The following is a 26,155-nucleotide window of genomic DNA, read 5'->3' as shown; positions in this document are numbered from 1 at the left end:
TTGTTCTTCCTATTGTAATGATGAGGGTTATACTTTGAAGTCATTTCAAGACATCCTTCAGCAATTTGTCCCACTTCTTGTAAAGAGATGCCTCTGGCATTTTTATTAAAAATTGAACAATGAAAGATCCTCTAAAGCCCAGCAGGTATTCCTTCCTTTTCTCTGCATTCACACCTTTTCATGACAAAGTAATGACAGAATGCCTGGAAGATGTAGACGGCTCTCCAAATTCTTCAATTTGCAATAAGATCCCATCTAACCGTACAAATGAACCTGTTAAGTCAGGCAAGGTATTCTTTTTACTTTAATATACAGGCTATGGAGCTTAAAAATCAGTTTATGGAACTTTCTGAAGCTATAACCCAAAAGGTAGCGCGGTTAATAAATGTACTTTAACTAATGTACAAATTTAGTTTTTATAAAAAGTACCTCAAATAAAATGGATTCGAAAATTCACTATCCCAGCTTCCCGACAAGTCAATCATACAAGAATATTGTACTTCAGTGTAAGACACTTTAGAGAATGATGAATTCACACAGACGATGCCTTATTTGAAAAAAATTTATATTTTGGAAGAACGCACTACAGAAGGTAACAGAATTCCAAAATCAAATTACATGAAAATATACATCGCCATTTTCTCTCTGTACAATGGGTGAGGAAAATCTTCTGAAAAAGGAAATAAAATGGTAGGGGAGCGGAGGTGGGGAAAAAAAAAAAAATTCATAGGAGAGAAGAGAAAAAGAAAAGAAAGAAGAGGAGAAAAAAAAAATACATATAAGAGAAAATGCAACATTATGTCAAACCCTGAAGATAATTTAATAAACTGACACATATGCATGCTTTCCTTCTTTCAAGTTCAAGACCAGGCAGTTAAGGAAAAGTATTGTACGGGAAATGCAAAAGGATTAATTCACCGGTTGATTTATTAAAAGCAGCAGGGTTTTCGGGCTCTATAAGCAAACTTCGTAGGATAAGCAGCATGAATTTCCATCAACTCCGTAGAAGCAGGTATTTCACAGAACGTTTGCTGGGACATAAGGCACTTCAGGAGTCTAATTACCATACTCCCCTTAGGAGTTAACTATGGATTAGAACAGACCAAAAAAAAAAAAGTAACCAAACTCCTGCAGTGACCAAGTATTGTCTAGTCATAAGCTCGCGAGATCGAAAGACAATAAGAGGGGAGCATTTGGGGGTAGAGAAGGAGGGGGATAGGCTAAAATCCTGCTGCACAGAAAAATTAAAAACAAAATGAAGTTTTACCCATCCATACCACGAAGGGGCTTTTCTGCATAGAAAGGACTGTTTCAATTCGGAGAGCAGAAGGAAGATACATTTGAAAAACTTCATCACTTGCCATGAGAAAAAGGGGACCCCGCTCTGCTTGGAAACTGTCCAACTCCCTTTTGCACCCCTTTTATAAACTAGAAAGGGGAATAAGGAGAAGGATAGAAATCTGGAGAACAGGCTAAACAGAAAACTGGAAACCCCCCAAGTACAACGCTCTTCCTTCATTTCTTGCTCGGTTTGCATCCGCAGTCTTTACAGAATTGTTTTCCTAACTAGAAAGCATTATTTGGTACAACGTGTATTTATGGATGTACATGAACATTATATATATTATCCGGACCATGTTGTGCTATGTACAGGTCTGTACAATTCTTCCTGAAGTTTAAAGCAGTTCTTTCGATTTTTGAAACGCGAAAATCACCTTTAAGTTGGCACTTATTAGGCTCTTGTCAGTATTGATAAATGGCATGTTTTATTGCAACCCCCGGTGCCAGCCAGTGCTTGCCAACTAGTTTCAACAAAAAGTCCAGCAAAAGGTGGGTAGAGTGCAGGAAAAACAGTGCCTTGTTTCTCAAATGGAGACCTAAATAAGAGTAGAAAAAAAAAAAAAGATAGATTAAAATACATAAAATACCATACATAAATATACTACATATTGCATTTTATATATAATAAAAAAAAATAAAAAGACCTGGTGCTATTTTAGCCATTGACCATGGAAAAAAATAAAATAAATAAATCTGCAGACATGAACTATATCTTACAGTTACTTCAGTAGTGGTGGCTGCAGGCACCCGGATTGTTATCTTTTAACTATGCAGGCGATGTGGACCTCTGTATCAGAAAAGCAGAACCCCCAACCCCTACAAAGCATGGAGTAATAAAAGGAGCGTAAAATTTTGGACTGATCGATGTTAAAATGAAAATGGTGCTAGAGTGGACATTCACATTAAGCTTTATACAATGCATTGGGCAATATATACTACCTTTACACAGTCAACAAGTAGACCACCTGCTACAAGATCTGGCGGTTTTATTTTTATCCTGAACAATGCTGCAGGGGGTTTTAAACAGGGTCTGATTGGATCATTTTTGCAGTTTAGGAAATAGAACGATGAAAGAACACCACTCCCATCCCCTGCCACATACACATAGTCTGTCAGTCACCGCAGAGAGGTGAAGGAGTGCTCCCCTCCTGAATACACCGGACTCATAACTTGGACTCTGCTGTATTCATCCATCGCTCCCATTACAACTGTGCTGTTTTGGATAACAGGCCTGTAGCTGTAATATATTGCCCTTACATAGGAGAGCATATTCAGATGATCGATCCGCTTTAATGTTGAATTTTAAGTTTTCACATGCAGATAGAAGATGCAGCACTCACTGATTTAAAAGTAGGTACTACAATCGCATAAAAACCAAACGGGGGTACAATGCAGATAGGCATCTGCTGTTCTGCGCCACAGACCGCCTGAGAAAGCGTGAAACAGTCATCACCTAGCCGCGTGCTGCATTGTACCCCTGCTGCTTTCTATGCCATTGAATGGAAATAAACATACCTGCTCTTACACTACTATTCTGCCTACATATAGAATTTCTTATACGGAATTACATGCTGAGCATTACCAGTCTTGAACGGGTTTTAACCCTTTCCCTGTCCGTGTCAGGACTTTCTGACCCAAGATGTGTGCTCGCCAAACTACAGGCTTGACACTTATTATTTTATTCCAGCATATGAGGTTTCTATTGTTTGGGTCAACAAAGAAATACTAAATTCATAGTAAAAGGTACTACAGGAGCAGTAATAAAACTATAGTTGGACAATTAAAGTAGTGAATCAAAACACATTTGGTAATGTATTAAAGGAACATGAAATGTAACAATGCTTAACCCCTTAAGGCCCTACTATTAAGTCACGAGCAGTGAACTGTTAACGCAAACGGACGACCTATTATTTCATAGCGTTCACAAGGTACTGTGTCTGCAGACAGTCTTTTTTTTTTTTTTTATTCTTTATTTTCGAGGCCAACAGCCAAATTTTTCGCAGTGAAAAATACAGATACATAAGGGAAGGTGAAATACATGTACAGAGATAGAGATGCAATAATTTGAACAGCATATTACAAACTTATCCAAAGGAGGCAACCTTTGTCATCTCTAGGATATACTGATGGACACTCCCCATTATGCGAAAGAGAGATGAAACAAGACAGAATAAAGGAGGTAGAGATGAGTGGAAGGAGGGGGAGGAGCAGCGTCTCCCACCAAGGAGATCCCCGCCCCCCCAGACTGAGACCACTATGAGCTATCCACCAATCTCCAAGAATGTCTTTATAGGAGTCAGTGTCCTGAAACATAATCCAGGGAGACCATGTGAGGCAGAACCTGGCGTGAGTGTCATGAATGCTAGAGGTCAGGTCCTCCATGTGCATGAGATCGTTGACCTTTGAAACCCAGAGGGAGGAGAGGGGTTCTTCCATCGCAAGGGAATGCAGTGTCTCGCGGCCATCACTAAAAAGTGAAGCAAAGAGTGTTTGTAGAAGTTTGCTCGGATGTCACAGTGATGGAGGAGGAAGAAGGCCGCGTCCATAGTAAAGCTGGTATCAGTTACCTCGCATATCACCCTCTTAACCCCGTCCCAGAATTCTGCAAGTAGCGGGCAAGACCAGAAAGTGTGGAGTAGGGTACCATTGTCCAAACCGCATCTCCAACAGAGAGGTGAAACGGTCGGGAAAATACGATGCAGGCGGACCGGTGTCCTATACCATCGTGAGAGTAGTTTAAAACTGGCTTCCTGATAACGCGAGCTAATTGAAGTTTTATTGGCTAGAGTGAGGATGGTAAGGGTGATCCCCAGTTCCGACTCCCACTCAGAAATATAGCCAGGCGCTGGGAGATCCGGCGGTTCAGTAGGGGATGGTAGATCGTGGACAATGTGTGGCGAGCTGGTTCAGAGCCAACACACAAAACCTCCAATGGAGACCTAGGAGCTTGGAATAGATCCGGAGGCGGTAAAGAGGAGTAGAAGTGGCGGAGCTGAAATATGCGCCAGTAACCCAAAGGAGGGAGTTCACGCATCTGTGTCAACTCCTCAAGGGAGAGCCACTCCGAATTCTTCAGAAAGTGCTCTGCCCTAAATACACCCGACGCCGCCCAAGACTTGAACACCAAATCACTCAACCCTGAGGGGAAAGATGGGTTCCCCAGGATCGGAGACGTGGGGGCGCAAAGAGGTAGGAGGTTTGATCGGACCGCAGGAAAAACACAACATCGGAGCGTGGGACTGATCGTGGGATGATGGAGGGATGTGAGAAGTCCACGCTTCAGCCATGGAGTCACTTCGAGAGGGACCACCGAAAAGCTTTGCTCAATACCCACCCATGCCTTGAAGGGGGCGTGTCTACACCAGTCCACTACGCGCAACAGATGAAATGCAGTGTAATACGAGCGAATGTCAGGGAGTGCCAATCCCCCTGCGTTCCGGGATCGACACAGGAGCGTGCGGCTAAGGCGTGGGTGCTTGTCATTCCAGATAAAGGAGATTTGTATGGAATTGATTGCTTTAAAGTATGATGGTGGAACTGCTATAGGAAGGGCCTGAAATAAGTAGAGCAGTCGAGGTCAAATATTCATTTTAAAAATAGTGCAGCGGCCCATCCACGTAAATGTGCCTCCCGACCATCTAGCACAGTCCGCTTTAATCTCGGTAAGAAACCTTGGAAAGTTCAAGTGAAATAGTGCCTTCAGATCCGCCGGGATGCGTACTCCCAGGTACTTGAGGGCCACCGAGTTCCATTTGAAACGAAAGGATTGTTCCAGCATATATAGAAGGGAGGCGGGGAGGGAAATATTCATGGCCTCTGATTTGGCAAAATTTATTTTAAAATTGGAGAGACTGGAAAAGCAATGAAACTCCTGCATCAGATTCGGGAGGAAAATGGTTGGGCTGGTCAGGAAAAACAGGTCGTCTGCATACGCTGCAACCTTGTCGACACGAGAACCCTCCCCTAGGCCCTTAATGTCCTGATTAGCTCGAACATGCCTTAGAAATGGTTCCAATGTCAAGATAAAGATCAGAGGGGAAAGGGGGCAGCCCTGGCGGGTCCCATTATGGATGTTAAATTCTTCCAAGAGGATGCCATTTACACGGACCCTAGCGGAGGGGCAGGAGTACAACAACATAATCCAACCCATCATCTGAGGACCCAGTCCAAGTCTGAGGAGTGTTTCCTCCATGTATGTCCAATTGACTCTGTCAAAGGCCTTTTCAGCATCGGTAGACAAGAGCATGAGCAGTACACGGGACAGCTTAGCCTTGTGGATGAGATTGATCGCTTTCGTGGTGTTGTCTCGAGCCTCCCTGCCCAACATGAACCCTGCCTGGTCAAGATGGATGACCCCACTGAGCAACGGAGCCAAACGCATTGCCAAAATCTTCGCGAAGAGTTTAATATCTTTATTAAGAAGCAAAATTGGCCTGTAACTTGCACACTGGGAAGGGTCTTTCCCTGGCTTGGGGATCACTGCTATGTGAGCCCTGAGTGCGTCTGGTGGAACGCGAGCGGAGGAGGAAAAGGAGTTCAAGGACGATATGAAATGCAGACCAAGGATGGCGGCAAATTTTTTATAATAGGGAAGCGTGAAACCGTCAGGCCCCGGGGCCTTACCATTGGCGGAGTTCTTGAGCGCATCAGTTAATTCTGGCGTAGTGATTGGAGCCTCCAAAGCAGTGAGGACCTCCTCTGCCAAGGGGGGCAAACCCGAGTCTGCTATGTAGGTTTGGATGTGTGCGGAAGTTGCTCGCAAGCGTGGCCGGATTGGTGGAGTCTGTGTTATAAAGGGAGGCATAGAAGTCGCGGAACTGTGATGCTATGTCTAATGGCAGATTAACTCGAGTGGTGGGGGATGATGCAATAAAAGGTACGTAGGTGCGCGCTTGCTGGAGTCTCAGTGCTCTGGCCAGTGACCTGCTGTATTTGTTCGCATATTCGTAAAAAGTGGCGCTTGCATTTCGAGAGGGTGGCTTTGGCCTTAGATAGTAATAGGGTACGGAGCTCTTCCCGTTTCTGAATTAATGCAATTTTACATTCCAGTTCATGGGAACGTTTGTGTGTGGACTCTAAAGCCTCAATCTCCGATATAAGCCGAGCAGTGGTCACAGCGCGTTCCCTTTTCAATCGGGCTCCGTGTTTAATAAGGGTGCCATGTACGACACATTTGTGCTCCTCCCATAGTATCCGTGGATTCGTGTCTGCGGAGCTATTGGTATTGAAATAATAGTTAAGTGTACGCTGCACGTCCGAAGAGACTAGGGAGTCATTAAGAAGCGATGGATTGAGCTTCCACTGGGATTGATGCACTATCGGGTTTGCAATGCTAAGGATAGCGTGACTAGGGCATGATCTGAGAAAGAGATTGAGTCAATGTCGGCTGGCTGTAGGGTTGGAAGTGTGCAATGTTTGACAAATAGCAGATCGAGTCTGGAGTAAATATCATGGACGGAAGAGTAAAAGGAAAAATCTTTATCTGCCGGATGTAGTAGGCGCCATGTATCCACAAAGTTATGATCGTGAACCGCTCGTTTAATACGGCGCAGTTGGGAGTGCGGTATTGACGATGATCCCGTTGAAACGTCCATGGTGGGCTCCAATGCGACATTGAAGTCACCTCCTAGGACAATGGTGGCCTCTCCAAACTCCTCCAGAGTATCCAAAAAGCCAATCAGTGCTGAACCCTGACCCACATTGGGCAGATAGAAGGAGGCAAAGGTATAGATCTGCGAGTTGATGCTGCCCTTGATCAGAAGCATTCGCCCCATCCCATCACTGCGATAATCCAGAAACTCCCATGGAAGAGAACGGGAAAGGAGGATACTCGTCCCTCTGGATTTCGGGTCAGGAGAGAAACTGTGATAGGCGTGAGGAAACCAGAGGTTAGACATCTTAAAGGGTTTCTGTTCACTAAGGTGCGTTTCCTGTAGGAAAGCTACATGCAAGTGTCTACCTTTCAACATGTTAAACAAAACGGATTGCTTCCCAGGACCACGCAACCCCTTGACATTCAACGTATGCATCCCATGCCAGAAACATAACTAAAATGCGGGAGGAGGAAAGGTGAGGTGGAGTTGAGGGGGGGAGGGGGCGGCCAGGAGCAAAAGAAAGGTAAGATGTAGGCCGGAGTATATCTACAGTTCTGAAGGCAACTGTGAGGTCATCCGTGACAGCACGTAGTCCACGGGAATCTCGGCAAGCCATTGAAGAAATAACGGGACCGCTCACAAAGTTCCGCTGGAAAAGACAGTCCTCGGAGGGGCCGACAGGAAAACCTGTAACAAAAAGAGTCGCTAGGCATTAAGTGGAGCCCAGCGATATTAACTGCAGACAAGGTGTTGCCACGGAGACCAGAGGACTCTCCAGAAGGTAATCCACATCAGGCCTCAGGCGGTAGCCGCAACGAAAGATCCGGTTGGGACCTTAATGAGCAAAGGCCTGCTGAGATGTTGGCTAGGGCGCCGACGTTGAGATGGTTCAGGCCGGTCCAGTGCCGGCCAATCCGGGACCGGAAACAGCTCGATCTGCAGGAAACGAAATAAGGCCTCCAAATCTGAGAAATGGCGCAGAAGAAAGGTGGCTGCATCTTTCCTGACTACGTGGAACGGGTGACCCCATCTATAAGTGGCTCCCACCGCTTTGATCTTCTCTAATAGTGGGTGAAGGAGACGTCGCATGTAGAGCGTGCGCGGGGAGACATCTGGGTAGATCGAGACCCTGCATTCATCCACAGAAACCGGCCCATGCGACCACGCACCTCGAATGATTGAGTCTTTGTCAGAGTAGTAGTGCAGGCGGCACAGGACATCGCGGGGGTTGGATGGGTCGTTCGGACCAGGCCGAGAGACCCTGTGAATACGGTCCAAAAAAAAGTCGCTTCCAACGGTCTATTAGTGACCGTATTAAAGATGCCGGTTATCCTGGCCGGAAGGTCATCTCTAGGGCCCAGGTCTGGAAGGCCTTTCAGACGGATATTTTTTCTACGACCAATGTTTTCCTGATCATCCAACTGCAGTGCTAGCAACTGTATGTGCGTTCTGTTGGAAATGGCTGCCTGCTCCAGAGCTAGTACTCTGCTATCAATAAAGGAGACCGTTTGGTCAGTATTAGCAATCCTAGTGTCCACCCTATCCACTTCTTGTTGTAAAGCAGCAATATCTTGTTGGTGGGATTGTTCAATCCTAGTTAACAGGGAATCTAAGTCCTGTCTTGTTGGGAGAGCTTGGATCAGTTCCCTGAGCAGGTGCAAATCCGCATGCAGTGCAGGCTGTATGGGAACAGTGTCTGGGCTTCTGGGCAGGGGCAAGGTGGCTGATTGTAGTACAGGCACAGATAGGACAGGGGACACATGCGGTACCTCCAGCAGACCGGAGGCCTAACAATGGCCCAGAGCTGGGGTCTAAAAGCCGTACGGCCGCAGTAACAAGATGGCGCAGGCTCAGAAGCATCAGCCGCTAGTGTCAGCTGTATGTTACAGCTGACAATGCTGTAACGGAAGGGAACGGAGCTAGCTCCGATCCGTGCCATTAACCCTTTAGATGCCGCGATCAAAAGCGATCACAGCATCTTAGTGGTTTGTATCGATCGGCATCGACACGATGTGATCGTGACGATGCCGATCGTTGCTATGGCAACTGGAGGACTAATAATGGCCTACTGGTCTGCCACGTACGATAGACTATTAGACCCTGCCCACAGACGGGCCCAAATAGGCTTGCTGCCAGTGAATGACTGACAGCTCTAATGCATTGCACTACTTGGGGGTTTGTTTTACTATTTGACCTAGGAGCCCTGGAATTGTGGGCCAATGCTCTGAAAATAACCAAAATAAACCACAAATGCGCACGTTACCCTTCATTTCTGAGCTGCCCAATGTCCAGGCAAATGTTAAATGCCTTGAGGGGGGTAGTTTCCAAAATGGGGTTACTTCTTGGGGGCTTCCACTGTACTCCGGTACCTTAGGGTTTTGCAAATGCGACATGGCACCCAAAAACCTATCCAGCAGAATCTGCATGTCAAATAGTGCTCCTGCCTTTGAGCCCTGCTGTTTGTCCATAAAGCATTTTATGACCACGTGGGGTATTTCCGTACTCCGGAGAAAAAGCATCTCATTTTAGTAGAAAAAAAAAATGCAGGTTTTGATTTTCACGGCCTAATTCCACTAAAGTCCGCAAGAGACCTGTGGGGTCAAAATGCTCACTATACCCCTTGAGGGGTGCAATTTGCCAAATGGTGTCTGTTTGGGGGGTTTCCACTGATTTGGTCCCTCAGGGGCTTTGCTAAGGCGACATGGCACCAGAAAATCATTGCAGCAAAACTTGAGTTCAAAAAGCCAAATGGTGCTCCTTCCTTTCGGAACCCTGCCATGTGTCCAAACAGAAGTTTATCACCACATATGGGGTATTACTGTAATCGTGAGAGATTGCTTTTCAAATGCTGGGGAGTTTTCTTCTCCTTTATGCCTTGCAAAAATTTAAAATTTCTAAGTTTTATTGGAAAAAATAAATAAATGTAGATTTTCATTTTCACAGCTTCATTCCACTAAATTCAGCAAACAAACTGTGGGGTCAAAATGCTTACTATACTGCTTGATAAATTCCTTGAGGGGTGTAGTTTGCCAACTGGTGTCTTTTGGGGGTGTTTTCACCGTTTTGGTATCACAAGACCTCTTCAAACTGGACATGACGCCTAAAATATATTCGAAGCAAAAGGAGCACCTATAGGATTTTGGGGCCTTCTTTTTAGTCGGAGACCTTTTATTTGGTTTACTTTGCGCCAGATTATTTTTTTGCTAGTGTTTTGGCGTACTTTGGTGCATTGCCACACCCTCTTTCTGGTAAGTTATGCCTCTTTTTCTGCTAAGCCACACCCCCTTTGAGATACTTTAAAAAATAAAAAAAAAAAAGTGTCTAGTGAGGTACAAAACCTCAAAACCGCACCAAAATCTGGCGTATTTTTCGACACGTTCCAGACCCAGATACTGATCATCTCCAGAAACATTGTACAGATTTTTTACGGAGCTGAAGATATGCAGGATAGTAGTGATTTTGGGAGTATACAGGTTTCTGGACTTCCGGTCACTAATCTCATAGGAAAACTATACAGCCTCTCCCCAACTTGAAACAACTGCTTCCAGAGAACTATAGAGAACATATAATTTACTTGAATACGATAGAAAAGTTACCCTGAAATTGTGAAGCTATTAGCTGCTGCATAAATGTCACTCAAAAGCAGTCTCTTGGCTTTTTCTTACACAGCGGGCGACTTTCCTCTTAAATTCTCCATTACGATCTTCTCTCCACTCTTTCTATAGAGGCATTAAAAAAAACAAAAACAAACATATGATGAATATAAAATTGAAGTACAAACTAACTAGGGCTACATTCACACCTATGCTAGGGCATTCTGTGGGGGGTTCCATCACTTTAGACAGCAAGAATAGTGCAGCATGCATAGAATATTTTTGCTGTAAAAACAATGGAAGCCTTGATGGAACCCAATGTAAGTCAACAGAATCCATCGGTTGCTGTACAAAAGTGTTAACAGAGCCTTAGGCCTCATGCACACAACTGTAATGGTTTTTACTGTCTGCAAATACGGATCCGAGAATATGTATGCACATCCGTAGGTGTCCGCAATTGTGGAAGTGCCAAAAGAAGTGAGTCCGTGCCGCAAATGCAGACAAGAATAGGACATGTTCTATATTACGCATATTTTTACCGGCCGGACACACATCCGAAAGTATACGGAAAGGTGTCCGTGGCCAATATAAATGAATGAGTCCGCAATTTTATCCGTAATTACCTGATCCATTTCACTTCTAGAATCTGAAAAAAAAAACAAAGAAAAAAACGACTAACCAGGTCAGGTTGTACCAATCCAGGTAAAACCCTGGTGTAGACAAGGACATATATAGTGTCAAGTCAGCTGCAGCTATCCCCAAACCGGTCCGTGTGATTCACCACTTCAAAAGGATGAAAAGGGATGCTAAAACAGGGATAACTGTAGCGCTACCAGCATCCAAACGAGTCAGGTTAATAAATCCCTTTTTCTTTACTAACTACCTAACATGAGTAACTACGCATTTCAATGCTGGTCCAGGGTCTTCCTCAGGCCCTTTACAACCGTAAAAACTGGGTACTTTTAAAGATGCTCTGTCACCAGTTTAATACTTCCCTATCTCCTACCTAATCTAATAAACACTTTGTTTTTAGATTTATGCAATTTTTTTTCTAAATGCCCAACTGGGCTGTTTCTTTTAGCTTCACCAAGTGGACGTTGTAAAGTGTATGATGCTGACCAATCAGCGTCATACACTTCTCTTCATTCATGCCCAGCTTTATGCACTGCGTGATCTCGCGATATCACGCTGTGACTTCACTTACTCCTGCAGTTCCTTCACCGGAGCGACGAGAGAATGACCAGACATCGGCTCCAACCGTGCCAGGACGATTATACTCTTCAGCAGCAGTCCTGGCACAGCTGGAGCAGAGGTCTGGTCATTCTCCCGTCGCTTCGGTGAAGGAACTGCAGGAGTAAGTGAAGTGACAGCGTGATATCGCGAGATCACGCGGTGCATAAAGCTGGGCATGAATAGAGAGAAGTGTATGACACCGATTGGTCAGCCTCATACACTTTTTTTACAACGCCCACTTGGTGAAGCTAAAGAAAAACGTCTAGTTGGGCATTTAGAAAGAATTCGCGTAAATCTAAGGGTATGTTCACACGGCCTATTTACGGACGTAAATCGGGCGTTTTTGCCCCGAATTACGCCCGAAAATAGCGCCTCAATAGCGCTGACAAACATCTGCCCATTGAAAGCAATGGGCAGACGTTTGTCTGTTCAGACGAGGCGTATATTTACGCGCCGCTGTCAAATGACGGCGCGTAAATAGACGCCCGCGTAGAAGAAGTGACCTGTCACTTCTTTGGCCGTAATTGGAGCCGCTATTCATTGACTCCAATGAATAGCAGCGCTAATTACGGCCGTAATTGACGCGGCGTTCAAGCGCCTGCACATGCCGGTACGGCTGAAATTACGGGGATGTTTTCAGGCTGAAACATCCCCGTAATTTCAGCCGTTACGGACCCCCGCCATGTGAACATACCCTAAAAATGATCAGAACTTTGGTCACTCAAACGTTTTTAAAAAAACAAAAAACAAACAAACAGTAGTTACCTACAACAAAGTGTTTATTAGATTAGGTAGGAGATAGGGAAGTATTAAACTGGTGACAGAGCATCTTTAACAGCACCCTGTTTTTACAGTTGTAAATGGCCTCAGGAAGACGCTGGACCAGCACTGAAACGTGTAGTCACTCACGTTGGGTTAATAAATCCCTTTTTCTTTACTAACTACCTGACTCGCTTGGATGTTGGCAGCGCTACATTTATCCCGGTTTTTGCATACCTTTTCATCCTATGTAATGTAACAAGCCAAGCACATGTATGTCCATGACAGAACAGAAAACTGAGGAATTGACACAAAGTACATTAGAAAACCGTAAAATCTACCGTACTGAAAGTCTGCAACAACGCACAGTACATTGCATGCTAAATCTGCAACGTCTGCTCACATTTAAAGGTTGGAATCCAAGACAAATCTGTGGTAAAATATTTATTAATCTTAAAGGGAAGGTGTCATGAATTATTTTTTTTATTTTTTTATCATATTGCTTTTAATATGATATTAACATAAATTGTATTTATTTGTATTCTCCTGTTCTACTTTTTACTGTGTTCTTACTTCTCTATGGGGGCTGCCATTTTTTTCTCATCTCTGTAGGTGTCGATTAACGACACATACAGAGATGGAATACGGCATATACAACCCCATAGAGAATGCGAATGGTAGCGGTTCCATTCTCAGAAGCATACGCCGTCCCACACAGACCAAAACAAAGCTCGCTCGCAGAGCGAAATCCGGCACCATTTTCATGTGGACCGGAAGTCGCTGCCGGTCAGATGATGGCTTCCAGCCATATGTTCAGGCACAAGGGATAGGAGCGTAGACCAGCGGAGGCGGCAGGTAATTTATGTTCGTGTATGTGATGTGTTTATTATGTTCCTGTGATAGGGTCTGCTGAGCCCTGTATCTAATCCTCCTACACTGAGCAGTTGCTCAGAAAATGGCGGCACACAGTGTAGAAGGTTTGAAGATTCAAACCCATCCCCCCCCCTCCCTTCTTCTGGCTAGTGTCAAGAGAAGGATCGTGTGAGGACACGAGAGAGTGTGTCCACCCCAAATTTGCAGAATAAAATCAATGAGGTTGCTTTACCACATTGACCATGCTGCAATTTTGGGAACTGCTCCCTCTAGTGCCCAGCATATGGAAATGTTATCAATTAGATTCTAATTTATAATATTTCCTGACTTGTGGAAAAAATTAAAACAATGTGTAATCACTCAGATACTAATTGTTTAGCTAAAAAAAAAAAAAAAAGCAAATTTCTAGCGACACATTCCCTTTAAAGACTTTACAAAAAAAAACAAAACCACTTTGTATTTTAGTGTTCAGTGCAACTTTGAAAAAAAAAAAGAAAGTAATTTGTTTTTTTATGAAAAAAAAAAAAAAAAAATGTCTTAAGAGACTGCTTCTATGTATCCTAGATAGGTAGAATCTGCGTCTTGCGCTGAAACATGAATCCGCTGATTGCTTTGGTGACCAGGGTGCTGCATGTCTCTGACGCAGGATCTACATGTTATCGATCACATCTAAGTTATGAACAGATATGCAGCACCCGCTGTCACCGAAGCGATCAGTACCGTTGATCTGAAGGGTGCAGGTTTCAGCGCAAGATATAGCATCTATGTATCCAGGATTATCTATGTTAGCAATTAATGCTCAGTTACATTTGCAAAGTTACGGATGCTCATTCCTCTTAGGATAAAGAAATTATCTACATGCGGACAGCTAATAACCTTACATTCACGGTTAAGCAACAGTGAAAACGAATGGCCAAACCCTCAGTGAAGTATAGAAGATGCACAACAGACTACCGGCAGGCAGGCAGACCTTTTAGGGCTAGTTCTCATGGTGGATTTTGCGTGGCAGGTTCCGCTACAAAACAATTCCAAAAAGATTTCTCTCCCCCATTGATATCAATGAGAGGTTCGGGCGGAATCCGCCTGAAGATGGGACGCTTCTTTTTCCTGCTAGCTGAAATAATCAATGGCGGGCAGAGTTTTGCAGCGGAATCCGTCTGCAAAATTCCACCCTGTGAACACACTCTTAGGGGGGATTCACACGAGCGTGTATTCGGTCCGTGCGGGCCGCGTGGTTTTCACGCGGCACGCATGGACCAATACAAGTCTATGGGGCAGTACAGTCAGTCCGTGCTTTTTGCGCAGCGTTTGTCTGCTGCGCAAAAAGCGCGACAGGTTCAATAACTCTGCGTATTTCGCGCATCACGCACCCATTGAAGTCAATGGGTGCGTGAAAACCACGCAGGTTGCACGGAAGCACTTCCGTGCGAACTGCGTGTTTGCGTAACAGCTGTCAAAAGGATGAATGTAAACAGAAAAGCACCATGTGCTTTTCTGTTTCCAAACATCCAAACGGAGTGTCTTTGCGATTAGCAAAGCCGGACAAGCGAACCGAACTTCACCGGGTTCGGCCGAACTCGTTTTGGCCGAACCCGGCAAAAAAATTATCGGTACGCGACGTCAGGAGATAGTCACTGTCCATGGTGCTGAAAGAGTTAAACTGTTTCAGCACCATGGACAGTGACTTCCGATCCCAATAAACATGAACCTGTAAAAAAAAAAAAACGAAGTTCTGACTTACCGATAACTCCCGGCGTCTTCCTCCAGTCTGACCTCCCGGGATGACAATTCAGGCCAAGTGACAGCTCCAGCCAATCACAGGCTGCAGCGGTCACATGGACTGGCGCGTCATCCAGGGAGGTGGGGCCCGATGTCGAGAGGCGCGTCACCAAGGAAACGTCTCCAAGGCAACGGCCGGGAAGTTCTCGGTAAGTACGAACTTTTTCTTTTTTTCAACAGGTTTTTCGATATTGTGTTCGGCATTCACTGTCGAGGGTGCTGAAAGAGTTAGCTCTTTCAGCACCTTGGACAGTGACGGGCGTCGACTAGCCTCATCTCTATGATGGCGGCTGCGCGAAAATCACGCAGCCGCGCATCAGACACGGATGACACACGCAGCTGTCAAATGGTTTTTGCGCGCGCAAAACGCAGCGTTGTTTGCGCGCGCAAAAACGCAACGTTCGTGTGTCTCTGCCCTTAGACTCAAGTTGTTTTCTGAATTAAAAAAAATTAAAATAAGAGTTGAATGAGACACCTGAAACCGATCGAAGTATTCAGTTACATGACTTCTAAGAGTACAGCTGCAAGGAAAAAAAAAAGTAAACCCTTTGGAATTACCTGGATTTCTGCATTGATTTCTAATAGATTAGAATTGCGACTTAAAATGTGGTCTGATTCTAGACAAACAATGTAACTAAACTAATAACACAGGGATACTGTTAATGTCTTTTACTGAGCACATTGAGTAAACCTCCCACAGTGTAGGGAGGAAAAAGTAAATGAACCCTTCAATTTAATAACCAGCAATAAACAGCAATTACGTTCAAACATTTTCTGCAGCCGCAAATAAGATTTGCACACTGTTGAGAAGGAATTATGGACCATTCCTCCCTGCAAATGTATTTTAGTTCACCAATATTTTTGGGACACCTGGTGTGCACAGCCCTCTTTCAGTCATGCCACAGAACGTCCATGCTAAAAGGCGAGGAAACCTTTGATACAGAAAACAAATATTTTTACATAAAAGTTAGGGGTTACCTGGAGTTAAAAAAAACTTGCACTAAATTTCAGGCTGCAATCTTCATTCCTTTGTTAGACACTCCCCCACATATTCAGTTTGAAACTAGGAGCAAGTAGCAGACTTTTCTCCTGTGGACGTGTCCCTCCCAGTTATACATGCTGGATATAAGTTGTGTGTGTCCAAGAAGCTGTTGCCTTCACTAGCTCTGGTGTATCAGAACAGCTTTCTCTCTACACGGATAGCCTGTGTGGTTCCCCCTCTGCTCTCCTTATATATACACACACACACACACACACACACACTGATACGGACAGCCTGTGTGATCTGCTCTCCATAAACACTTACCAGTAGGGAGGAGGAGAAGGAGGTTTTCCACAGCAGATCACAGAGTAGTGTAGAGGGTAGGAAAGCTCTCCCTAACAGGGGGAAAAGCAGATTATGTCAGCCTGTCAGGATAAGTGGACTGACAGATTTGAGTTAGAAGCAGCAGCACAGCCAGTTATCTACAGGAGTTGCACAAACTCTACAGCAGGAGAATAGTAGGACATTTTTAATTAAGACGATTTAGAATGTTGCTTAACTTTGCATTTAGGAATCAAATGAACAATTACAATATTTTTTTTCAGTGCAAAGGTGTTCATTGGCTTGACTTGGTTGAAAAAGAGGATTTGTGTTTTGGAGTGGCCAATCTTTAGTTGATTTACTTGATTGCTTGGGTCATTGTCTTCTTGCATCACCCAACAGCTCTTTAGCTCGAGGTTAAACTGCTGCCCTTACATGCTACTGTAAAATGTTTTGATACCTAGAATTGTTCCATCAATGATCGCAAGGCATCCAGGCCCCGAGGCAGCAATGCAGCCAAAGTTGGGATGAGGTCTTGGTGTGCAGTGTTCTTTTTTTTTTTCCTCCAAACAGATCATTGTGCATTTGTGCTAAAAATTTCAACTATTCATCTGTCCATAGAACAATTTTCCTAGAAGCATAGCGAAAGCCAGGTGGTCAGACGTTACAGGCCAAAATGTTTTTTCATTTTTTGGTGTCCTTCCATGAACACCATTCTCGTTGAAGTGTTTTTCTAACAGTCGACAAATGGAACAGAACTTTTTACGGTTTGTAGAGTCTTTAGTAAGTCTCCTGCAGTTACCCTTGGGTTCTCTCACCTCCAAGATTGCCCATTGTGCTCTCAGGATGCCCACTTCTAGGGAGAGTAGCAACAGTTCTCAATTTTCTCTATTGATGTGCACACAGGTCTTTAGCAATGCTTTTGTAGCCTTTTCCAGCTTTATGCGTCTCTATAAACACATCTACTGAGGTGTTCATACTAATAAATGGCCTAAACTAACCAATTTATCTTAAGAACAGATTTGTTAGCAACCAGGCTTTGTGTGTCTTTATTTAATAGTCAAAGTACCAATGCAACATACACTTCCAATCTCATCTTGTTTTTGAAACACCTTTTGGTAATTAGCTCTTGAAGAAGTCATTAAAGGTGTTGTTCTAGAGTAAAAAATAATCTTTACACACGATAGGTGATAATTGCCTGATCAGTGGGGGCCCCACTGATCGAGAGAATGGTGATCCCGGACCTGCATGATCACAGTGAGAACAGTGAATCGAGCGGCAGTCAAGCATGCACGCTGCGGTTTCGATCATTCTCCTACATTGAATGGAGCAGCGGGCATATAATTGACCACCGCTCCATTCCAGGTGCTCCTCACTGATATCAAGCAGTGAGGAGGAACAGGAAGTTCTGGATCACCATTTTTACCATCAATGGGGCCCCCAGCGATCAGACAATTACTACCTAGAATTGTAGATTTTGGGACAACTGCCTTTAACACAGAGGTTAACTTGTCCCTGCCCTGTGGATGTTTACTCAAAGTGCTCAATCAAAAACACGAACAGTACAACAGTTTGGTTATTAGTTTCGTTAGATTGTATTGGTCCATAGTTGTTATCTTAAAAAAGCTCTGTCACCAGATTATAAGTGCCCTATCTCCTTCAAAATCTGATCGGCGCTGTAATGTAGATAACAGCAGTGGTTTTTATTTAGAAAAACGATAATTTTTGACACCGTTATAAACAATTTTCGATTTATGCTAATTCCTTTCTTAATAGACAACTGGGCGTGTTTTTACTTTTTACCAAGTGGGCGTTGTATAGAGGAGTGTATGACGCTGACCAATCAGTGACCAATCAGCGTCATACACTTCTAATTGTTCCAGCCCAGCTTCTTTCACTGCACAATCACACTAACAATGAGAAGTGTATGATGCTGATTGGTCACTGATTGGTCAGCATCATACACTCCTCTGTACAACGCCCACTTGGTCATAAGTAAAAACACGCCCAGTTGTCCATTAAGAAACTCATTAGCATAAAGCTAAAATCGCTCATAACTTGGTGAAAATAGATAGTTTTTCTAAATAAAAAACACTGCTGTCACCTACATTACAGCGCCGATCTCATTATGTAGGAGATAGGCCACTTGTGGTGACAGAGCCTCTTCAAGTCACAATCAGACCATATTTTATTAGTAATCAATGCAAAAATCCAGCTAATTCCAAAGGGTTTACTTACTTTTTCTTGCAACTGTACTCTTAGAAGTCATGAAACAGAATACTTCAGTCTATTTTCAAGTGCTTCATTGAACCAATCTAAGGCCACATGCTCTCGACCGTGATATTTCCCCGACCAAACCCAGTTCAGGGAGCCGGGCTCCTAGAAAACATGTTTCAGCACGGGACAGTATTCCTGCGGGGAGGCAGGGACACCTAGCGTCATACACAACTATGATGCTAGGAGCCCGGCTCCCTGAACGGTGATCGGTCAGGGAAATGCGGCCGACATGCGGTCTGTATATTACGGACCGAACACGGTCGTGTGCACGAGGACTATGCCTACCAGAAATCGGTTGTGCATCTTCTAGACTTCAATGAGGTTTTGATCAGTAATGTAGGCTCTTTTGCTGTCCGCATGTAGAGAAGGGTGATAAATTTATAATCAGAGGAGTGAGCGTCCAAGTTTGCAAATGTATTTTAGCAGTCAAACCACGTTTTAGTAGTACTCAATTCAGAAACCCAGGTAATTCTTTCACCTCTATATAGATTATATAATGAGAATACAAAAAATTGTGACAGACAAATCAAGAAATAACAAATGTGAACGTACTGCTGCATCTACATTGGCTGGGGAGTCTCCATTGGGGTCTGCTAGCATAGAAATGACACTGATCATAATAGTTTCCACCGTATGGATAGGCAGCCAGCGCTCTTCTGGTTTTTCATAGCCATATTTATCTTCTCCAGGCTCGTGAAGAATAGAAATACAGACATCACCATTCTTATCAACTGCAAAAACATAAAAACGAAGTTTAAAGCTTTGAGACAATATCCAAACTATTAGGGTTGCCAACCATCCGTAAACTTCTGGACAGTTAGTAAAAATAGGAGACTTTCCAGTGTTCGTAATAAATAAAAAGAAATAATTTATGCATCAGTTTTGTTGTTTTTTATAAAAAAAATTTTTTTTTAAGTTGGAGGAGCTTGTATAAATTGTTGGGATTGTAATTATCATTTTACAGGTCACAGTACATGCTGCTAATATTTTAATGTCAGTTTTCTAAGTTTAACCCTTTCATGCCGACAATCTGTAGATTCACGTCCTTTTCGCAAATACCCCGTGCTGCCAGGGCGTGAATATACAGATCTCTGTTCCAGCCGGCATAGCGCTGTGAATAGTGCTAGGACGCCGGCTCCCCAGCAACCAGCTCACTGACAGCCGAACCGATTGGTTCGGCTACAGAGAATATGATCACAGTTATTAACTGCTTCCTGACCGCCCACAGTAAATTCACGTCGGAGCTTGCGTGTTAAAAGTGCAATCCAGGTGTCTCAGAGTAGTGCGGACACCTGGATCGCGCTGTTAACCTCTGCCTCTGGTCCCGTAGACATGATCGGGACCTGATTGGTTCAGGTTCAGATCATGTGATTGCAGGGAAAGTTTGTTGCAGCAAAAAACTGGAAAGTTTGCTGCTACAACAAACTTTCGGGGACCAAATTGCAGGTGCTGCCATCTGTTGCATTGCAAAACCGGAGGCCATACCACGGCCTCCGGTCTGCCATTCACGGAAGCCTATGAGGACCAGCTGGTCCTCATAGGCCTCCTGTCAGTGTGACGGTCAACGTCAAACTGACAGTTTAGAACACGTTACACTACCTAGGTAGTATAATGTATTATAGCAGCCATCAGTGGTCCAGGTCTTCAAGTAAAAAAAAATAAAAAATATGTTTTATAAAACTGTAAAAATAAAAAAAAAAGTTACAAAAACAAAAAGTGCTTTTTTTCCCCTATAATAAGTATTTTATTATAGGAAAAAAAATAAAAACGTTAAAAAAAGTACACATTTGGTATCACCGCGTTCGTAACGACCCCAACTATAAAACTATAATATTTTTCTCGCCCGGTGAACACCGCAAAAAATTAAAGAGGCTCTGTCACCACATTATAAGTGCCCTATCTCCTATATAAGGAGATCGGCGCTGTAATGTAGGTGATAGTAATGCTTTTTATTTAGAAAAACGATCCATTTTAAACCTCTTTATAAGGCGATTTTTAGCTTTATGCTAATGAGTTTCTTAATGCCCAAGTGGGCGTGCTTTTACGTTAGACCAAGTTGGCGTTGTACAGAGGAGTGTATCATGCTGACCAATCAGCAGCATACACTTCTCTCCACTCATTTACACTGCACTAGCGATATAGCTGTATCGTTATGTGCAGCCACATACACAAACATTACTGCAGTGTCCTGACAATGAACATACATCCCCACCAGCCAGGACGTGATGTTTATTCAGAATCCTGACATTTCTGAATCTTTTCTGTGAGATTCCGGGAAGGCCAGCATAATCTCGCGAGATTACTATGTAACCTGTCATTTCAAACGAGATTACGCTTGCCTTGCTGGAATCTCGCAGAAAAGATTCAGAAGTGTCAGGATTCTGAATAAACAACACGTCCAGGCTGGTAGTAATGTATATTCATTATCAGGACACTGCAGTAATGTTAGTGTTTGTGTATGTAGCTGCACATAACGATATAACTATATCGCTAGTGCAGTGTAAATGAATGGAGAGAAGTGTATGCTGCTGATTGGTCAGCGTCATACACTCCTCTGTACAACGCCCACTTGGTCTAACGTAAAAGCACTTGGGCATTAAGAAACTCATTAGCATAAAGCTAAAAATCGTTCATAAAGTTGTTTAAAATAGATAGTTTTTCGAAATAAAGTGCATTACTGTCACCTACATTATAGCGCCGATCTCCTTTATATAGGAGATTGTCACCACATTATAAGTGCCCTGAGTCTCTTCAAAAAAATAGTGATGCTAGTATTGTTTTTTTTTTAGTCATCACCCCTCCCAAAATATAGAATAAAAAGTGATCAAAAATTTGCATGTAATCCAAAATAATACCAATAAAAACTACAACCCGTCCCGCAAAAAAAAAGCCCTTGCACAGCTTTTTTGACGGAAAAAAAAAAATAAATTCTGCCTCAGAATATGGCGACACAAAAAAGAAATAATTTTATAGAAAAGTGATTTTATTGCGCAAACGCCACAAAACATTAAAAAAACTATATACATATGGTATAGCCGTAATCATACCGACCTGCAGAATAAAGTAAAATGTCATTTATAGCGCAGTGATTACTGTTAAAAAAAAAAAAAAAAAAAAAAAGGACAAAAAAAAAAAGTCAAAATGTATGGTTTTTTTTGTCACTTTGCTTGTCAAAAAAATTAAAAAAAAATAAATAAATAAAAATCACATGTACCCTAAAATGGTACCAATGAAAACTACAGATTGTAACGTAACAAATAAGCCCTGACACAGCTCCGATGGAGAAAAAAAATTTAAAAAAGTTCTGGCGCTCAGATTATAGTGACAGAAATTGTGCAGTGTCCAAAAGCGGATAAGATTGGGCACAATTTATCAGTGCGACACCGGCCACACATCTATGAATTACCCATTATTATACCCTCTTATTATGCCCTGATGTACTCTGCCCAGCTTACATATGCCACCACATTATAAACTGAAATACCAGCAAAACCCCAAATAGAACGATTACCAAGCAAAATCTGTGCTCCAAAAGCCAAACGGCGCTCCCTCCCTTCTGAGCTCTGCCGTGGGTCCAAACAGCAGTTTATTACTACATATGGGGTATTGCCGTGATCGTGAGAAATTGCTTTACAAGTTTTGGGGTGCTTTTTATTCTTTATTCCTTGTAAAAATTACATTTTTTTTATATATTTTTTCAGAAAAAGTAGACTATCATTTTCACAGACATATTCCAATAAATATAGCAAAAGACCTGTTGGGTCAAGATGCTAACTATACCCCTAGATAAATTGCTTGGTGTAGTTTCCAAAATGACTTTTGGGGAGATTCCACTGTTTTGGCACCACAAGACCTCTTCAAACCTGGCATGGTGCCTAAAATATATTCTAAAAAAAGGAGACCCCAAAATCCTCTAGGTGCTCCTTTGTTTGAGGCCGGTGCTTCAGTCCACTATCACAATAGAGCCACATGTGGGATATTTCTAAAAACTGCAGAATCTGGGCAATAAATATGGAGTTGCATTTCTCTGGTACTCTTTTAATAGAAAAATATAAAACATTACAAAATAAACGGTATTTACAAAACAAACACAACAAAACAAAACTTATGTACATTTCTGTACAATTTACCCAGCCTGGCCCTTCTTACATAAATCCCCATGCATACATAACTATGATCCCATACTCATTCATACACACACCTAAACCCCCCCAACCCCAAGAAAACATAACTATAACACTATATACAACATACTCTTAAAAACCACGTGCCAACCAATGGCCCCCTAAAAGAAAAACACCACATATATAAAACAAAATAAATAATAATCACAATAAAAATAAACAAAATAATAATAATAATAAACTCTAAAAATAAAAGTTACCATCCCATGGTGCACTTACTTCAGTGCACCATGTAAATGAAAAGAAAAGAACAAAACATAAAAAACAACAAAACAAACCCCCAAAAAAAATTATTTTTTTTTTTTTTTTTTTAATTTTTTTAATTTTTTTTTTTTTTTCCTTTTTTATTAACTTATCCACATTCATACCTAACCCTGTACATACTACCTTATCCATCACCACCCATCACCTCCCCCAACCAGCATCACGCCTCATGTCCTTCCATGTCCGCATAGTTCAGATGCTGGCCCCCACCACCCAACACATCACCCAACCAGCCCGATCCCACGTCTCATGTCCTCCTCACGTCCACGTAGTCCAGAATCAGGCTGGGCACACCCCCAGGCCCCCCACCCCACCTATCTACTGCCCATCTTACCTAAACATTCACACAAACCCATGCATAGACCTATACACCATATCGACACATAACTATAACCAAATACCATACTATATACATAAACCCGAAAACCTAAGTTTGGCTGCTTGTAAGCCCTTTTTCTGTCTCCAAAAAGCTCAAAACAAAAACCTACTTGTGCTTACTCAGCCCATCACCAGAGGAGAGAGAGAGGAAAGCCCCCCTAGAGCACCAGCCCAGAGGCCAAAGCCAACCCCCAACCACCACCCCGGTCCCTATCGCTAAACCTATCCTGCTTGCCCTATCTCTATCCCTTATTACTTTATAAACTAATCTGTCCCTCCTGCTGTCTCTCATTCTGTCCCTATCGCTATTTCCCGGTGTCATGGCCAGGTGCAGACCCCCACCTCCAGTCTAATACCCAGGGGCACTCCCTCCCCTCCCCCTGAAGGTTGGTTCCACCTAGGGCACCCTAAAATTGAAGCCCCTCCAAAGTCGAGAGGCCTTGGATGCACCCAGTTTCTCAACCTCCAGAGACCGGACCTTCACCAGGTCACCCATGATATTCCTACACACCTCGTCCTCCAGGAGGATTTTACACTGAGTCGATACTAAGCACCGTGCGTTCCACGTGAAATACCTGATCACTAAACTAACTAAAAAAGAAGTGCAATGATCCCTTCCACCCAGGTCTCCGAATGCCCCATAGGCCCAACCAGCGTAGGAGAGGTTGGTCAGACCGGGCCAACCGATGGAGGCACCCACCCGTTTGTAAACCTCTGCATTGAAGGGACACTGAAGCAAGAAATGGTCCATGCTTTCCAGCGTGTCATCGCACTCCTCCCGAGGACAACCTCTTTCATCGGAGTTTCTAAACTTCAGATTGCCCCTTACATACAGCCTCCCATGGAAGCAGCGCCAAGCCAGATCCCAAAACTTCTGGGGAATCCTCACAGAGTTTAAAAGTTTTAATCCCACCCCGAGGTCGCTACTTGGGCAGTCCCTGAGCGCCAGGGGCTTCTGGAAGCAGGTCAACAAGACCTTTCTGTCAAGAAATTTTCTCGACATGGTCTTGATCTCCCTCGCCTCCAGACCCCACCGACGAACAACCTTCAGAACCGGGGCGGCATAAGCCGGGAGGTGCCCATGGGGTACACGCAGGTCTTTCGCTTGGCCTCCTGTCTCCCATTCCTGGAAGAAAGGCCGAAACCATCCCCTGCAGGAGGATATCCACAGAGGAGCCCTTTCTCTTTCAAAGAGGTTCGCCAAATTAATTTTAATGAAGGTGTTTACTAGAAACACCACTGGGTTAACCATACCTAACCCACCTAGTTTCCTCGGTAGGTAAGTAACCTCCCTCTTGATTAGGTTAAGCCTGTTTCCCCATAACAGTTGGAAGAACAGGCTATAGACCCGAGTCCAGAGAGGCTCTGGCAACATGCACACGCTGCCAAGGTAGAGCAACATGGGCATCAGGTAAGCCTTGGCCAGGTGAACCCTTTCCCTAAGGGACAAAGACCATCCCTTCCATTGGCCAACCTTCTGGGCAGCTATTGATAGCCTACCTTCCCAGTTTTTCTTGGGGTAATCACCCGGGCCAAATTCAATGCCTAAGATTTTAGCAGACCCTTTGGGCTCTGGGAGGGTGTCCGGGAGATCAAAACTAGGATCCCCTCCCCCCAGCCAGAGACTTTCACACTTGTCCCGGTTGATCCTGGACCCAGATGCCCGTGAGTAGCGCTCAACTTCTGACATCACCCACTCTGCCTCCCCTCTCGAGGAGACAAAGATAGTGACGTCATCCGCGTACGCAACCACCCTCTGAGTGGCTTCCGGCTCCTCCAAGTCCATCCCCACCCCCGCCAATGGCCCACGATCGAGCCGCCTAAGAAAGGGGTCGATCGCGAAAACATACAGCAAGGGGCTTAAGGGACAACCCTGGCGGACACCAGACCCAACCTCAAAGGGGGTTCCAGTCCAACCGTTCACCAGTGCAAAAGACTCAGCCCCAGCGTATAGGGTCTGGAGCCAATTAACAAACTCACCCGGTAGGCCATACCTCAGAAGGACTGACCATAGGTACTTGTGATTCACCCGGTCAAAAGCTTTGGCCTGATCCAAGGACAGCATGTACCCCTCCCATCGGCCAGAATGTCCCTGCTCCACTGCCTCTCTGACACTGAGGACAGCACTAAAGGTGCTGCGGCCTGGAACAGAGCAATGCTGGGCCGACGAAAGGAGCCGGGGTGCAAACTTCACCAGCCGATTAAACAGTACTTTTGCGAGAACCTTTCTGTCCGTATTGAGGAGCGCTATGGGACGCCAGTTCTCAATACGGGTCGAATCCTTACCCTTTGACAGAATGATCAAGGCCGACTTGCCCATTGACTTTGGCAGAGCGCCCGAGGAGAGGCACTCATTAAAAACCGCAGTCAAGAGGGGAACTAAGGTTCCCTTAAAAGCCTTATAAAACTCAGATGTTAAGCCATCTGGGCCTGGCGACTTTTTGATGGCCAACCCATCAATCGCCAGCATAACTTCCTCTTCCTTGATCGACTCTGTCAAAACACCAAGCGAGGGGTCTGCTCCTGGCTCAGGGATGGTTTCAGCCAGGAAAGCCGACATTTCGTCTCGGTTTAGAT

General features: G+C 44.0%; 1 protein-coding gene across 2 annotated transcripts in view; it reads right to left on the bottom strand.

Moving 5' to 3' along the window:
* Nucleotides 1–548: 548 nt before the first annotated feature.
* The window catches only part of UBE2G1 (ubiquitin conjugating enzyme E2 G1), a 94,460-nt gene continuing 68,853 nt past the window's right edge, over nt 549–26,155 (bottom strand). Inside the window, exons 4-6 of one of the 2 annotated variants that reach the window (XM_075852848.1) lie at nt 19,305–19,483; nt 10,532–10,654; nt 549–1,877 (exon numbers count right to left, since the gene is read on the bottom strand). In XM_075852848.1, coding sequence (XP_075708963.1) covers nt 10,568–10,654; nt 19,305–19,483 — 266 coding nt within the window. In that variant the 3' untranslated portion in view covers nt 549–1,877; nt 10,532–10,567. Of the gene's footprint in view, nt 1,878–10,531; nt 10,655–16,478; nt 16,550–19,304; nt 19,484–26,155 lie in introns of those variants that run through there. The other variant, XM_075852849.1, reaches the window with a different exon arrangement.

Source organism: Rhinoderma darwinii, chromosome 2, assembly GCF_050947455.1.
Source record: "Rhinoderma darwinii isolate aRhiDar2 chromosome 2, aRhiDar2.hap1, whole genome shotgun sequence".
Classification (NCBI taxonomy): Eukaryota; Metazoa; Chordata; class Amphibia; order Anura; family Rhinodermatidae; genus Rhinoderma; species Rhinoderma darwinii.
This window is presented reverse-complemented; position numbering and strand designations above follow the sequence as displayed.